At 41.3% G+C, this 16,180-nt stretch overlaps 1 protein-coding gene across 4 annotated transcripts in view; it reads left to right on the plus strand.

Moving 5' to 3' along the window:
* Positions 1–16,180, plus strand: part of DHX57 (DExH-box helicase 57) — a 2,066,546-nt gene that overhangs the window by 380,764 nt on the left and 1,669,602 nt on the right. For all 4 annotated transcript variants that reach the window (XM_044057412.1, XM_044057439.1, XM_044057430.1 and 1 more), the window contains exon 7: positions 2,253–2,374. In XM_044057412.1, coding sequence (XP_043913347.1) covers positions 2,253–2,374 — 122 coding nt within the window. The remainder of the gene's footprint in view (positions 1–2,252; positions 2,375–16,180) is intronic.

Below are 16,180 nucleotides of genomic sequence, written 5' to 3' on the forward strand. Positions count from 1 at the left end.
GAAGTGATGGCGTCAACAGATGATATTTTAGCAAGTATGTTGCCAGCTAATCATTACTGCACCCCTTTGGATAAGTCATTTAACCAGATAGTTGCTCTTAAGTCCGTTCTGAAAAGAAATAGCTGTGCTTAATGGCTTTTCTAGTTAAATAAATGTATGATTGTCATGATAGTCAACAGATACACTGTACGATCCTTGGGGGTGTTGTTGAGCACCCTTTCACAAGACCCATTGTGATGACTGCTACTTGTCTGAGGAATGTCTTCAAATAGATAGTTTTTGCTGTTATGATTTGGTCCTCCTTTTATCTGTTTACTACATTCTGCAAATCATAAAATCTCTAACAGAGCTTCCTATGGTTAAGAGTCCTTCAAGGCATTTGAGAAGAAGTTTCTGTAGCCTAAAAATTTATCTTGATGATGGTCAGTCTGTTCTATGCATGTATTTACAGCAAGAATCGCAGAAAGATCTGGGGAGTATGCAGTTAACCATTCACTAATTATTGAATAACGTTTACACATAGATTTTCATTTACCTTTAGATAAAAAAAAACAGCATTTAGTTCAACTGAATAACAACTGAATAACAATATGTTGAGCCACTTGTTGAATATATAACAGACACTGAATAACTAGAACCCTGTCATAGTTCAGGAACTGCTATATGACACCACTCTCTTCAGCACCCAAACAGTAAGAAATAGAAGCACTGAATAAAACTGACTATCCATTTTGCATCATATTGCAATTGAAAACCAGAGAACAATTACATCAATCTTAATAAATGTGAAGCAGCCAGAAAAGACTGACAGTAGTATCAGTAAGTAGATTCATTGCTCCTGTTCAAAAGGAGTAAAGAATTGCATTCTCAGCAACTCTGTTTTATTTGTGCCTTAAGTAAGATGCGCACCCTAGATAAGCTTTGCTGTTTAAGTGAGGGTGAAGATGTTAATACCTTCTTTATCATTCCTTTTCTTTATTAAGCTCATTCTCTCTCTCTCTCTCTCTCTCTCTATTAGACTGCACAAGATATCCCTTTGTCTGTATTCCTGCCAACCAGCAACCAGATGATCCGTTGGTTAGGGCCTGTGTATTATCACTTCTGGAGGAAACATTTTTCTTAGATCTCCTGGCTCCATATGGTACTCCAGATAGGCTGTATTTGCATTCACACTGCAGTCTCTGTGTGCAATTTTCATCCTCAGACATTGACATCTGTGATACAGAAGTCTGTTTCTGTTGGACTGATCCCTCATTATAAGACTGCATCTTCCACCAAAAGATATTAGTGAAGCAAACACCAAACCCGCTCTCAGTTTAAGCTAGCTGAATTGCTTGTTTTGAGTATCCAGTTAGAGGGTACAAGTAATTAACACCATTTGCTACTAATCAGCAAGTGAGTAAAAAAATAACCTTCAAATTGAGACTCAAAACTTAAAACTGAAACTTTAAAGGAGCTGCAGTACAGAATCTTCAACTACCCAACATCTACAACTAGACATATCAGTCAAGTAAAGACCTCCTCTTGCAGATCGTCTTGCTCTCTTTGTTAACTAGTGTGTTGAAAAGAATTAGATCGACCTAAAAAGTGCAAAAGTAGTATGATTAATATAAATGTACTACAGGAGTCACTGTCAAGCATTGTGTTAGAGTGAGTGCCTCAGGTAACTATTTTCATCTGAAGTTGCCCTTTCAGTCAAACGCCATTGCTGACTAGGAAAACTGTGAGTTGTTAATGATGCAGCATTCTTGAGGTTCATTATAGAAGTATAAAATTGGGGGTGCCATGTTTGTGGTTTTCTTTGGGGACATATGCTAACCAGTGAAAGATTCTTAAAAAGTATGGTACATACTCAATTCTTTGCTCCTTCATTGCAAGGCGTGCAAGACTATTAACATGTAGCTGTAATTTTCATTCATGTTTTAATACACCTAATGTTTTATTTCTAATTGCAAACCCCTTAACCTTTACTGATGAGCTGCCTTTCATTGATTCCACTCTAAACATGATCTCCTGAGCAGGGGGCTGACAAAATTACTTACTTCAGATGAAGGTGAGGAGATGTTTTAGCACTGGTTATTTTGGACTGCACCCCTCACTTAAAACATGTTACAGTATTGCAGGTTTGTAACTCATTGCCATTAACCACTCAGATGCATTACTAATAATTATATATAACAGACTTGATCCTTTTAAAGTAAAACTTGAAATCTTTTTAAAAATAATTCATTAATTATGTGCTGGAATGTTAGTCTTCCAGGAGGTACCAGTCAATGTTGGAAGAAAGGCAGATGCTCCCAGCATGGCAAGAAAAAGAAAACATATTGGATCTATTGAATAAGCATCAGGTTTTGGTAGTGAGCGGGATGACTGGGTAAGTGAGTGAAAGGATTTTTTTGGTACTTAGAAATATGTTGATGAGCATGCCAGAAAGTGCAGACAATTTAAAGCTTAATAAGTTTTAATTAGGTATATTCAAATTTTATTTGAGGCTTGGAAAATTTCCAAGGGTAGGAGCCAGGCTGATGTTTTGTTATGCCAGATCTTAACATGGTAGTTTTACCTTTTATTTATAAGAGCTTTTATTAATGATTTAGTAGCTACCTTGTGTCAGTATTTATATTGTACATAAAGGTCAGAATTTCCCTTACTACTGTTTGCCATAGTTATTCACAGACATTAATAGAGTTTGAACGCATAAGAATTGTGTATAGTCTTCTCTTTTAACTTTCATGCTGTGTGGGTACTGTCAGTAGACTCATTTCTTTCGGAATAAAAATGCATTTTTGTGTTCTTTGTTTATCTGTAATTCTAAAATATTAAATACAAGCCTGAATAGTGGGATTTAATTTTAAAACAGAGAAAAAGAACAAAAACTGTCCTTTGTGACTGTGTGTATTTAACTGTGTACACTTGTGTTGTTTTAATAAACAGTTCAGTAATGCCTGGCTCCTCCATCCTTACCCAGGACCTGAACTTCTTTGTGCTTGGAAACTTCCTCCTTTGGCAGACCGGTTCCCAACATATATTTTTATGTTCATTTTCATTTAACTTGTGTATACACTATTATGTTTTTTTTAATTGATTTTGCCATGCTATGTCATTTCTTTCTGCTGCAGATCTTAGTTTATTTACTATGTATTAAACATCAGGCTGATAACTAGGAGCATCACATAATTAGAAATTTCAAGTAGGCACAACATTTTAAATATTGTGAGGGTACTGGAGCAGGAAGCCAATAAAATTTATGAAAATTCAAAGGAAGGCAGTGTGTGTTTTTAGCATGCTGGACATTGTCTGGTACTGGAAATTGGCTCTTAGGATGTTAAAATGCCTCTTTACTGATGAAGAGGGAGGCAAAGTTTTTATAGGAAGAACAAAAGTACCAGATAGACATAGCTGGGTTTTGGCTCAACACCAAATAATATGTTTGAAACATGATTTTTTTTTATTAGAGTAGACTTTCTGCTACTCAGACTTTCCTCTCAGGAGCCACAATTATTATGGTTACTCAGAAGCCCCCAAGTTGATACCTTAATGTAGAATTTGTGTCACTGGACAAAATGTTTTCCTCAGTATGATTACAGATCATAAAACAGAAGCCTATGTCATTCTGAATGTGTGTCTAGCAGCATAGTGTTTAGCCTCCTTTTTGATTGAGGGAGTGGTACTTGAAAGAGGTTCTAGCTGCTGACTTGCATGTTTGCTGTGAGACTTCATATGGTTGTGAGGATTGCAGGACATGACTTAAGTGGAAAAGATTTAGAGGAATGGTTTAGTAGCTGAACTCTGTTGATGAATTGTTGTTGGGCAAGTCATAGATTTTTTTTTTGTAACCGTTATGTATTATATATCATATTTGTATTTGATATCATAGCATACTGGGTAAACAGCTGACAGTGAATCATGTCATCAGACCTGAGGCTATATTTTTTGGACATGTCCAGGAAAAGTGCTGAGCTGTCATCTGATAACCACTTGTGGTGAGTTGGGTCAGATAGTTAATATGACAGCTGGAAATCCAAATATGTAGTGAGGATGTCCTACAGATGGCAGCTGGAAATCCAGATATATAGTGAGGATTTCCTACAATTGCCTAGTAGATGTTGCTGTGTGGGATAGTCTAACATCCACCTCTGGAAGAGTTTCTCCTATATACATGGTGAGAGCAGAGATGTGGAGTCTGATTGGATTATTTTCATTATCTCAGTAACTGATGGAACAGCAAAGAACTCTGGTTCAGAGGTGCTTAATACTTATCATGGTAGTAATCTAAGAACTCGCAGGTGAGCAAAACTTTGGAGGAAGCCATCAATTTAAAAAAAGAGACTTCCCGTTTACTGTTAAGGGGGGAGTGTCTCAACATTTGGTACAGTGTAATGAGCCTGAAAGGTAGTGGCTATGGCAGCTGCTGAAGTAAATGCCTGTGTATATAGAATAAGTTTAGCAAGGTGATGTAGACTGAATTTCAGATGGGTTCGGGGAGATTTTGGCAAACCAAATGATAATTTGATAGGAAGGGGACATTGTTTGTGCTATTCAAGCATAGAAAATGCTGACTTCAATTGAAACATTATTGGGAAGTTGAAGAAACACTCTAAATCCTGAATCTGTATAACATGACTTGCATTGTAGAGGCAATGCTAGAAGCAACTGGTGAGATTGCCTTAGTTTGCATTGTTGTAATTGAACAGCTTTGAGGTGACATGGTTGTGGAACTGGATGAGGGTTAACCAGAAGTGTTTGTCTGTGGATCCTTTTCAGACCGCTTGTTAATGCACCCTTTCAGTGTTGCATGGAAGATGAGGGCAGAACCTCTCACGTGACAAACCAGGATGGTGGTGTCAGTATAAAAACAAATGGGGAATATTCACCTTTTGTACCCCATCTTCATCCTTCCTGGGAAAGTCTACACCAAGGTGCTAGATGACACACTGATTTAGAGAGCAATACAGATGGAACACTATATGCAATTTTTGTCTTTTTATCGATACTGGAGGAGGTATGAGAATTTGCTATTATGGTTCACATTATTCTTAGTAGGTTTTACGATGGTATAACCAGAGTATTTTGTGGGAGACATCACAGTAAAATTGAGTCCTAGAGCAGTTTGAGTACCATTTTGTCCCTGTATTTACTAAGAAGGAGCTTGTAGTATCCACTTTCTTTGCATTGTCAAGATGGACATTTTAAGGTTGTGTCTTGTCTACCATTATGTTTAAGACTGCAAGATGAAGTTGACATTTGAAGAGTGTTATGAAGGTTGCATCTTTGCTTGCAGGTAGTGTTGCACTCTTAGCCTCAAATGACTGTACTCTCTGGCTTGCACTGGAATGGTTCACTGCTGAGTGTAAGTGATCTGAACCGGAGGTGCTGATTTTCATTCTGAAGTCATGCTTTTCTAACTTTGAAAAGAGTGAATTGCACTCATTAGATGAGAGAGAGGCATCCTTCTCAAATGGATGAATTTAAGTATTTTATGGGGTTACTACCGGTCTATCTTTTTGCATGACTATCCTGATTCAAGTAACTATGTCCTGGAAAAAAGATACAGGAAAAATGGCAAATGTCCTGATATTTCATGAGGAAAATGATTTCAGTATTTAAATATTGCCGAAAAACTAATACAAGATAATCTGAAACACCTTAATATGAAAGTATGTGATAGTATAAAGAACATTTCTGTAGCACTGAGACATCATTTGGTAATTAAGTGAAAACAAGTCTTTTGTGTTTGCTACATGTATACTTTGTCTTGCAAAATCTTGTATTTCTGTAAGAAATATCTGACTTTGGGCATGTGGAAAGGTGGCAACCTTAGGTTTTGCTTGCCGAGTGAGAATGGAAGAAATTGAGAGACTGACCAACAGTTTGGTGTGTTTGCAGTATTACTGCAGGCATTTCTCCACACTCATGGTGACAGTGAAGTAAATGCTGACTGATAGGACAAAGTTCTCCGATTTCAGGTCAGTATCTGTCTTTATCATAACTTATTGTCATAAAATTTTGGTGATGATTGAGAGGATTGGAACATAGACACAAATTGTTGAAATTCATTTCTTTTGCAAGGGGTTGCTGGCTCACTCTGTCTGACAGAGTTTGGAGCTCAGTAATTAAGAAGGATCTCAGAGTAGGGCCACTGCTTCTCTGGATTGAGATAAGTCTGATTAATTGGTTTGAACACCAAGTGAGGATGCCTTTGGACACATCCCAATGAAGATGTAGATCCCTAGGAATAAGCTAAAGACTGATGCTTTGGATAAGAAAGTGTACTTTGTCCTTACTTAGCTTGCTACTGCTGTGCCACTCAGCAGGATGAATGTGTTAGGAAATTAATGGATAGAAATGTCCTAATTCACTGTTCTAACAGTTGTATGTCATTTCACCAAACTGAAATTTGATTATCTAACAAGGACCATCTTGATGGTTCTTTTGGGTTGTCATTATCTTGCTGCCAATGAAAATTTACCATCTTTGTTTTAGAAGCTGTTCTGCTCAGATACATTCACACTTAAGTTGATTACAAAAGCCACACTTATCCTCCACACCCACCATCCATCCATCCATCTGTCTGTCTATCTATCTATCTATCTATCTATCTATCTTTTTAGTTAGTCAGTTTGTTTGTTTGCTGTTTATACAGTTTGGGTCTCAAAGCATGCTGTCTCTGGTAAAAGAGCCCATGTTTACCTGCCCATTTTCTTTGTCTTCGTTGACTGTTTAAATTTGTTCAAATTGTGTAGTAGAGATGGCAGAAGAAGATACCTTATGGGAATGCTGGGAGAGGTTCTCTCTAATGAGTATCCAAGAGCTTCCTCAGTGGGACTTTACTCAGATGATTTGCTGCTGCTATTCCTTTCTGACATATGGCAGCATTTTCTGAGGACTCCAAGAGTTTGAAAGGATGTGGATTGCCTCTGATTATCAGGGACCTCCATTCCATTCTAATCTTGTGTTCTAGTACCAGAGAAGAGAAGAAGAAGCATAGGTCCCAGTCACCTGGAGGTGCTAGAGGCATATCTCCTCTCACTGGCTTGAACCTATGGTCGCCTGCTGGATTTTGGGAAGGAGCAGATACTTTGGGCCAAGGCTTCTTCTTTAAAGACATCTGCTTGAAACCCAGTAGGGTTTGGATAGCTATTTTTGAACAGGGGGCATTAAGAGAGCATATACCAATGTACATGTCCCAGAAGCAAAAAAAAAAAAAATAAATAATCAGTGATTCATTTCTCTTTGGTGGCTGCTTAAATCAAGAGATTTCACTTTGGGAGTCTCATTTTAAGGCAGCTTAGGCGTCTTCCCATGATGTTTGCTCTTCAGTGTACCTAGCAAATGCTAATCACATATTTGCATGAACCCTTGTACAATTCTGTTAATGAGGTTGTTGGAGTGTATAGGGCTCCATGCCCCATAGGCGGGTTCGCTTCAAAACATCTAAAACCCATAACATCTAAATTCATAACATCAAGACCAAAACATCTAAAATCCATAACATCTAAAACTCATAACATCGAATTTCATGACATCTAAAATGTATAATATATAATAGTGTATCATCAAATCTGTAAGTATTATAGTTTAATCTGTTAATATTGTGGTATCACTATGAGATGTAGTTTTTATTTCTGTAGTTATTATTTATATAGTGAAGGAATTTATACTCTTTATATAGTGTTTATTTTGTCATTCTGTATGTGTTTTTTGGTCATACAGGTAAGTGATATAGACATTATGTGTACATTCTTTATGGTGATCATGATACAGTAGGGTTAGGAAATTAACTTTTTCCCACTGTAGTGTGATCTCGGAGTTGGTATATATAATTTACGGGGGGTGTGGGGGGCTTGGGTGCAGGGGGGCTTGCCCCCCCGGCAGAAACATAGTAAAAAGTGTGTTTGGTAGTTTGGTGGTGTTGTATATGGATGGGATGTTATTTTTATGTGATTTGTAGTGTTTGATGTTGTGATGCACATTGTAGATGTTATGAAATTTGATGTTATGGGCTTTAGATGTTTTGGGTTTTAGATGTTCTGGTTTTGATGTTATGAATTTAGATCTTATGGGTTTTAGATGTTTTGAAGGGGACCCTCATAGGCTCCTCTAATGAGTCTGGTGATGATGTGGGTCTTATTAATGAGATGGACAAGATGTCTGAGCCCCCCGGGTTCTTCAAACTCTTCATGAAATGGCATCTCCATTATGAAGTCCCTTTGGCTTATGAAGTCTTTCCTGGCCTTTTACCCAGGTACATGCTATAGGGTGCAAAACCATCAGGCCCCTTGTAACCACCCATTTGGAAACGGCTTTTGAATATGTTCTGTTGGAAGCCTGGAAGTATGCTTGCTGCTGCTACAGCCCCATGAACACAGATGCCAACTATCAATCTTAAATGGTTGGAGTGACTTATCTTAAGCACCTTAAGACTGAGTTCTTTGCACAGCACTGGAAATCCACTAACACCACAGTCTAGATAGCAAGTAAATAAAACACAGACGCTGAAGATATGGCTTAATCTGCTTTGAGGTCTAGATTCAATGTGATCATTGTGATTCAACAGCAAGTCTGTTTATTTCCATTTATTGCTTGGAATAGTGTGACTGATCTAAGAGCTTCTATTTAGCATAACCCAGATGATAAAAAAAGAAAAAACTCCAGTCATAATATTAATAATATATTTACAATTATAATTGATACAGTCCAAAGCCCTTTTGATAAAAGGAGATTTCTGTACTATGATAGCATGAGAGAAATAACATGTAGCTTAATCACTGAGTAAGACAAATTAATGTTCAAAACAGATAAAAGTTTGAATTACAGTGAGGAAAAGTTTTGATAACTTGAAAGCTTTGTCTCTTAATAATCAACATTTTAATTGAGACGGTTGGACTGCTGGTTTGTTCGTTAAGACATATTAATGACATGTATGTAGACATATAAATTGTACTTGTAGGTGAGGAAAAAGTATACTAAAGTACTGTATTCACATTATCAATTTTATTGTTGGTTTTAATCACAGGAGCGTGACTGTTCTATTAGTAATATATATGACATGCATACTACTAGAGAGCAGGAGTGGGAAGAAGGTAGAAGAAGGCAAAGAACAGGAAGAAAGTAGAGGAGGGTGTTAGCTGTGGTGTTGGGGTAGAAAGCTATGATGTAGGAAGAGAAAAAGGAGTGGTGTATGTGATGGAGGAAAGAAGGATGAGGACTCCATTTTGTGAAAGAAGTTTTATATCTGATTTGCTGAAAGCCATCAAGGTAATGTATTGTGAGATTATGTTCCTGTGAGTAGTTCATTAGCATGAGGTATATATTCAGAGTTAATTTGCTTATCTTCATGCTCCAGCTTTACCCCTCTCTCCCCCCTCAACCTTCCCTCAGGAAATACCATCAAATATAACTCCCCTTGCTATCACTAGGGAACAGGTCCTTAATGTTCTCTCTAAGGCCAAAAACACTGCATCAATGGGCCCAGACAGTATCCCATGATGCCATCTAAATAGCATGAAACACGACCTATCAGGGCCTCTGGAATTGCTGTTTAACTTTAGCTTCCAAGCAGGCTTTGTGCTTCATAAATGGAGAACAGCAACAGTCATCCCTCTGCACAAAGGTGGGCCATCTACAGACCCTGGAAACTACAGACCCATAAGTCTCACTAGTCTTATATGAAAAGCCATGGAAGGAATTATCATGAAAATGAGCAATCGTGATATAGTAAACCTCCAGACACTGGACCCAACCCAGTTTGGTTTTGTCAAGGGCAGATCATGCGTATTCAACCTGGTGGACCTCTTTGTGAAGGTCACCAAAGCAGTGGATGAGGGCAAAATGGTTCATACTACCTGCCTTGACCTGGCCAGGGCATTTGACACAATAACCCACTCGGGCATTGTTGACAAACTCAAGAAATTAGATACAAACCCTTATGTCACCCGGTAGATAGCCAACTGACTCCCAGACAGGACACAGGAAGTTAGAATTGGGGAGTCCACCTCTACAAAGAGGCCAGTCACAAGTGGAATCCTTCAGGGATCAGTCCTTGGACCACTCTTTTTCGACATTTACTTCTCTGAAATTAAAGCCAATGTCAGTGGTCTCTGGCTGACTAAATTTGCAGATGCTTGTAAATTAGGAGTTGGCACTGAATCTGACACTGGCACAAATGTTCTCCAGGAAGGACTGATACAAACAACTGGTGTCAAAAACTCTATGCAGGGAAATGCATAATAGTATCCTTTGGGAAGTCATTCACCCCTGGTAACTGTCATATTAATAACACACCTCTTAAAGTTGACTCAGTAGTCAGGGATTTAAGGACATGCACAGACAGTAATCTAGCCTTTGACGATCGCATGTCTGCAATAGTGAGGAAATCATCCTGTGTTTTGCAACTTATAAACAAAGGTATGGTATCTAAGTACAAGGAAGTCATTGTTCCACTGTATTTGGCATTCATCAGACCTCTCATTGAGTACAGTGATCATTGAGTACAGTGCCCCCTTTGGTATGTACCTAATCAGGCATATCTAACAACTGGAACATCCACAGAGGTTCCTTACTAAAAGAATACAGGGCATACGTAAAATGTCCTATGCAGACCGCCTGAAGGCCCTATCCCTGTATTCTGTCTCCTACAAGCTTTTGAGAGGAGATCTATGCCTGGCATACAGGGCATCGTCAGATCCCACTGTGATGGACCTCTTGCATATCCACAAAACAAACAGCATCAAAATTGTCCATTGTAAAGACTTAAACCTTGCTTGTGATATAAATAGGAGTTACTGTTATGACAGGTATGTATCCCGTCTCTGGAACAGGCTCCCCATCCATTTGAAGCAGAGTTTCTCCCTAACTCAATTCAAGTGCAACTTGGACAATTAAGTGGAGAACAGGAAATTCATTCCTGGTTTGGCACGTATGTCTCTAATGGACACAGATAACCTGTAAATGGTTCATCTCCCAGACCCCTGTTTGTAAATGTTTCATCTCCCAAGCCTCTGCTTACAGTTATCAATGGTATCGGAACTTGACAGAGATTTGGGATGCAAGGCTGGCTTACAAAGGCCTTTGTGGTAATTAGGCTGGTAAATACCTACGGACCTATGAAAAACAAAGGTTACTTCATAGCCTGCATCTTTCTAAGAGTATCTGATAAGCATTTAAAATACATACCTTATACCCACAGTCTACATTTTAATTAGTGTAAAATTATACAAAATTATACAAACTATAGAGATACAGGTGCTTTTGTCAAATGCAGATTTTGATGTACAGTTTATCAAGTCATGTTTAGATTGTCTTATGGTATAGCTGAATTATTTTCTGTTGCCTATAGCATAACAGTGAGTGCTTTACTTTGGTCCCAATTATATGATGGTAGAGGGATTGTGGGGACAATCACCCCCATGTAAAAGAAATGTAATTGAATTTTGAAGGTGCATTTTTAGTTTTGCTAACATGTGAACATAACTGTGTGTGTGTGTGTGTGTGTGTGTATATACACAATAGTAAAATAGTTCTATGTGTATTTTTCTATCACTTGATCTGATATTGTTAATCCTCGTTCATTCCTTACACATGGGTATCGGTTCCTTGCTCGGAACCGAGCTGGCCATTTTCCAAGCTTGCGTCCGCTTCAAACTCTCGAGCTAAATTCTTACCCACAATCCCCCTCTCCCTGTTGCCTCAGATTTCGTTTGCCGTGTTGCCATTTGGATGTGTCAAGCTACTTCTCTTGAGCTAAGTACATTCAATTGTTTAATAGTTTTACAGATTACTTTTCTGTCAGGAAAGTTCATATTTTATTGTCTCTTACCCTATCGCATATAGCGTTCATAATTTCTTCAGGTTTTTCTGCTTCTTTCTTTACCACTTTTACCGCGAGGTATTCTCTCTTTACCATCGTTGGTAATCCTTTTCTCTTTTCTCTCATACCTTCGGGTACTCTCTTGTACCATTGCTGGTACCTTCTCTATTAATCACTGTACTGTTACTGATAAGAAAGGTAGTTCGGGGTTTAAGCAGTGTTCTGATTGTGGACACAAACTGCCTACTTCCGATGCTTATTGTTTGGTAGCTTCCCATTTCTTTGTTGACCCACCCTGTACTATTTGTGAGAACTTTTCTAATAGAACCTTGTTGGAAAGGAAAAACAAGCTGTTACTGAAGGGACTTCTAAAATATCCCTTTTCAGAGGCTATTTTTGGGTCGGAGGCCTCAACCCATCCTAGAGCCCATAAGAAAACTTTGGATGTTACTACTAAAGCTAAATCTTTGCCTTCGTCCCCGCCTGAGGACTCCAGCCAACCAAAACCTAAAAAGGCTAAAGTTTCGGCTCTGGAGCTCTCTGTCAGCCCCAGTGCTTTCGATGCCTAGACCTTTGGCACCGAGGCCTTCAGCTCCATTAGTGATTTTGGCTCCGTCTTCTCCTGCAGCTTTCTATATATCAGCACCGAGGGACTCCTCGGTTCAGACCATTACCACTGTATCGGCACTGACCATTCAGTCGGCACAGACATTGACTGCGTCGGCTCCGAGATCTTCATCGGAACCGACGCCTTTATTGTTGACTCCTGTCTTGTCAGTTCCAGCTTTGGCACCGACAACCACTTCGGCACCGATCCATATGTCGGTGCAGACCATGACCTCGGCACCGATGATTTCTTCGGTGCAGACAACAGTAGTCCAGTCTCTCTCTTCACCGTTGTCCTCGGTGCGGTCAGATGAGATGGGCACCGAGTCTGCCTCTTCTGTGGACAGGCTTGTTTCTCCCTCAGTCTCTGTGAGGTCCACTAGAAGCCTCTCCGAACATGATGTGTTGCGTCTTGTGGACCAGGTACTCTTGGCCAGAGGTATCCCACCCCTCAAGAACTATCTTTCCTTGGGAGGTGATCACCCATCTCCAAAGACCCCTTCTTATTCTCCTCCTTCATTGCCTTTGAAGTCCATGGATATAGCACAGTCTTCCCCTTCTGCGGTTCCCTTTATGGATCTCAGTAAGGAACTGCAGTTGCCTTCGTGGCAGGAAAGTTTTGCTATGACCCAGGATGTCATTTGTGACATGCATAGTTTGCTGCTCCACAGCCATCCGGGGACTCCGGGTCGGCAGGCTGAGCCACTTAGTGGAGGGGTGACCCTTGTCCTAGACATGCACTCCTCTTCGGGTGGACCAGTCTTCCAACTGATGGAGAAGGCTTTCACTGCTGCTGTTGATTCCGGACTGTCTATACCTACGCCCTTCTCTGGTACACTGGTTTCACAAGTCGCACTTGGCGTACACCGGCTGCAGGGGCCGCAGGAGATATTCCCTCAGGAATCCCCTTTTCCACCGGCTTCTCCAGCTTCTCCCACTGAGGAGGTCCACCGGAAAAGTTTGTGTAAGTGGAAGCACATGGACTCCACAGAGGAGTCCCTCACAGAAGACACAGATTTCGATGAGGGGGAAGGATCCCCTTGGTCGCAGTCTGAGGTATCCTTTGGTGATATCCTCGAAATCCTGAAACAGAGAGGTTACTGGCAGCCCTCTAGTCCGACCTCTGAGGAATCTGTGTTTCTGCAGGCCTTTCGCGCCCAGCCCCCTACCTCCTGGGTTACTCCACCTGCCAATGAACTTGTCCGGCTCATCGTGCAGCATGCTTGGAAGGCTCCTGATACAGTCAAAGCTATTTCCCGGAGGCCAGATAAGATCTTGTCCCCTCCAGCTTTGGATACCCATTGGTCCAAAGGTCTTCTTGTGGATGCTTTGGTGGTGGCAGCTTGCAACAAAAAAGGATCTGGCAGAAGAAGAAAGCCAGACTGCCCATCCACCTAACAAAGAGTCCCGGGCCCTGGACAGGATAGGGAAGCGCACTTTTGCTTCAGCGACCTTTGCTATCAGGTTCCTGAATTATATGGCACATTTTACCAGGCTTCAGAGGGATCTGGTTTCTGAGCTCTCTGAAACCTTGGCTGGTGCCGTGTCTGATGAGGTCCGTGACAAAGTGGCCTCTCAGTAGGCCACCATTGAATCTGTATCTAACTTCTCTATGCGATTGATATCTCACGCATCAGAAGGAGCAGCTAGAGCTGCGGGTTCAGCTGCGGTCTTGAGACGACACACCTGGATGCGCTTGTGCAACTTTGCGGAACCCTTTATTTCTTCCTTTTTTAAAGTCCCCATTGAGGCCTCCTCTTTGTTTGGGCCCAAAGTTAATAGCACACTAGCCAGATGTGAACAGGATGGTAAGACCTTTTCTGCCGTAGATGTCCGTTATTCTTCCCCTCAACGTGCTTTCTCCTGAAACCAAAAGAGTGGGAAGATATGGTTCAAGAAATCTCAGGGTCCTTTCCGTGACACACAGGCCGAGTTCTCCCCCAGAGGCAGAGGGGGAAACTCACAGGGAAGACTCTCCTTTCAGGGCAGAGGGGGTCCGCGTAACCAAGGTTCCAGGGATTCTTTCCCTGGTCAATCCTACCAGCGCTCCTGAAGAGCGGCCCAACTCCTTTCCTCTTGAGGTGGTTGGGGGACGTTTCTTCTTGTACCCTTCTGCCTGGTTAACCACCACCACCAATTCTTGGGTACAAAGGATTATAACCAGAGGTTATCATATCCCCTTCGATCTTTGTCCCATCCCTTCAAAAAATCTTCCTGACGTTCCACCCAGTCAAAGGGAAGAAGCAGCACTAGAGATAGAAAAGCTGCTAAGAAAAAGAGTCATCCAAATAGTCCCTCCAGACCAGATAGGATCCGGATTCTACTCAAGACTATTTTTGGTGCCAAAGAAAAACGGGGACTGGAGACCAATTTTGGTTCTCAGTCTATTGAACAAGTTTGTGAGAGTACAAAAATTCCAGATGGTCACAATACAGTCTATCCTCCTGCTTTTGGAAAAAGACGATTGGATGCGTACTACCACATAAAGGTGGACAGGCCATCAAGAAGATTTCTGCGCTTCCGTGCAGGAGACAGTCACTACTAGTTCAGAGTACTGCCCTTCGGACTCTCTACAGCCCCCAGAGTGTTCACAAAGTGCATGGCAGTTGTCACGGCTCACTTGCGACTTCAAGGATTCCAGATGTTTCCATACCTAGATGACTGGCTCATTTCCACCCCCACCAGACATCTACTGGAAAAAGCCCTGGCATACTCTCTCCTCGCTGCCCAAAGGCTAGGCGTAACCATAAACTAGCAAAACTCCAATCTCACCCCATCTTAGTCGACAGAATTCATAGGGGTTATTTTGGGCACAAAAAACTGCAGAGCTGCTATTCCAGAGCACAGAATTCTAAGGATAAAGCAACAACTAATTCCAATCCTTTCAAAGGAAAAATCCACAGCTCATTCGGTTCTACAGCTGTTGGGTTCTATGGCAGCCTCCATCACCATTGTTCCCCTGACCAGGTTTCACATGAGGCTTTTACAATGGCTACTGCTCACCCAATGGTATCCTTTTCAGCATCCTCTTTCAGCCATGATTCGAGTAACCCACAGATGCAAACAGGATTTAAATTGGTGGATGACACACAATCTCTCACAATGGTCTTGCCCCTTCTCCCCCCAGCAACCCAAGGCCACAGTGACCATGGACACCTCCCTGATGGGGTGGGGGGCTATGTCAGGGACAGACAGTCCAAGGCACTTGGTTCGAACTGGAGGCCCATCTGCATATAAATGTTCTGGAGCTGAGGGCGGTGCTTCTGGCATTGCAAGCATTCCATCCCCTGCTGCCATCTGGGACAATAGCGATTCAGTCAGACAACATGGTGGTGGTCTGGTACATCCGCAAGCAAGGTGGAACCAAATATTACCCCCTTTGTTGAGAGGCCATGAGGATATGGCAATGGGCGATGGCTACCAACCGTTTTCTTCTAGCAACGCACATTCCCGGGAGTTCCAACGTGATAGCAGTCAGACTCAGCAGGTGCATTCTTCAACCTAACGAGTGGTCCCTGAATCCCTTGATAGTGGCGGAGATCTTCCACCGCTGGGGCCATCCTTGCTGTGACCTCTTTGCATCCCCCACCAACTACATATGCAGCAACTACTTCGCCCTGATTCCCCCTCCGGGACAGTCACCCAGGGACGCTCTAGTCCACAATTGGCCCTCGGGTCTTCTTTATGCATTTCCACCCTTTCCCCTCATTCCCCAGTTTCTGAAGAAAGCCAGTCTGTTGAAGAGCAAGGTGATCCTCATAGCAC

This window comes from Protopterus annectens, chromosome 1.part2, assembly GCF_019279795.1.
Source record: "Protopterus annectens isolate FY-2018-M chromosome 1.part2, PAN1.0, whole genome shotgun sequence".
Classification (NCBI taxonomy): Eukaryota; Metazoa; Chordata; order Ceratodontiformes; family Protopteridae; genus Protopterus; species Protopterus annectens.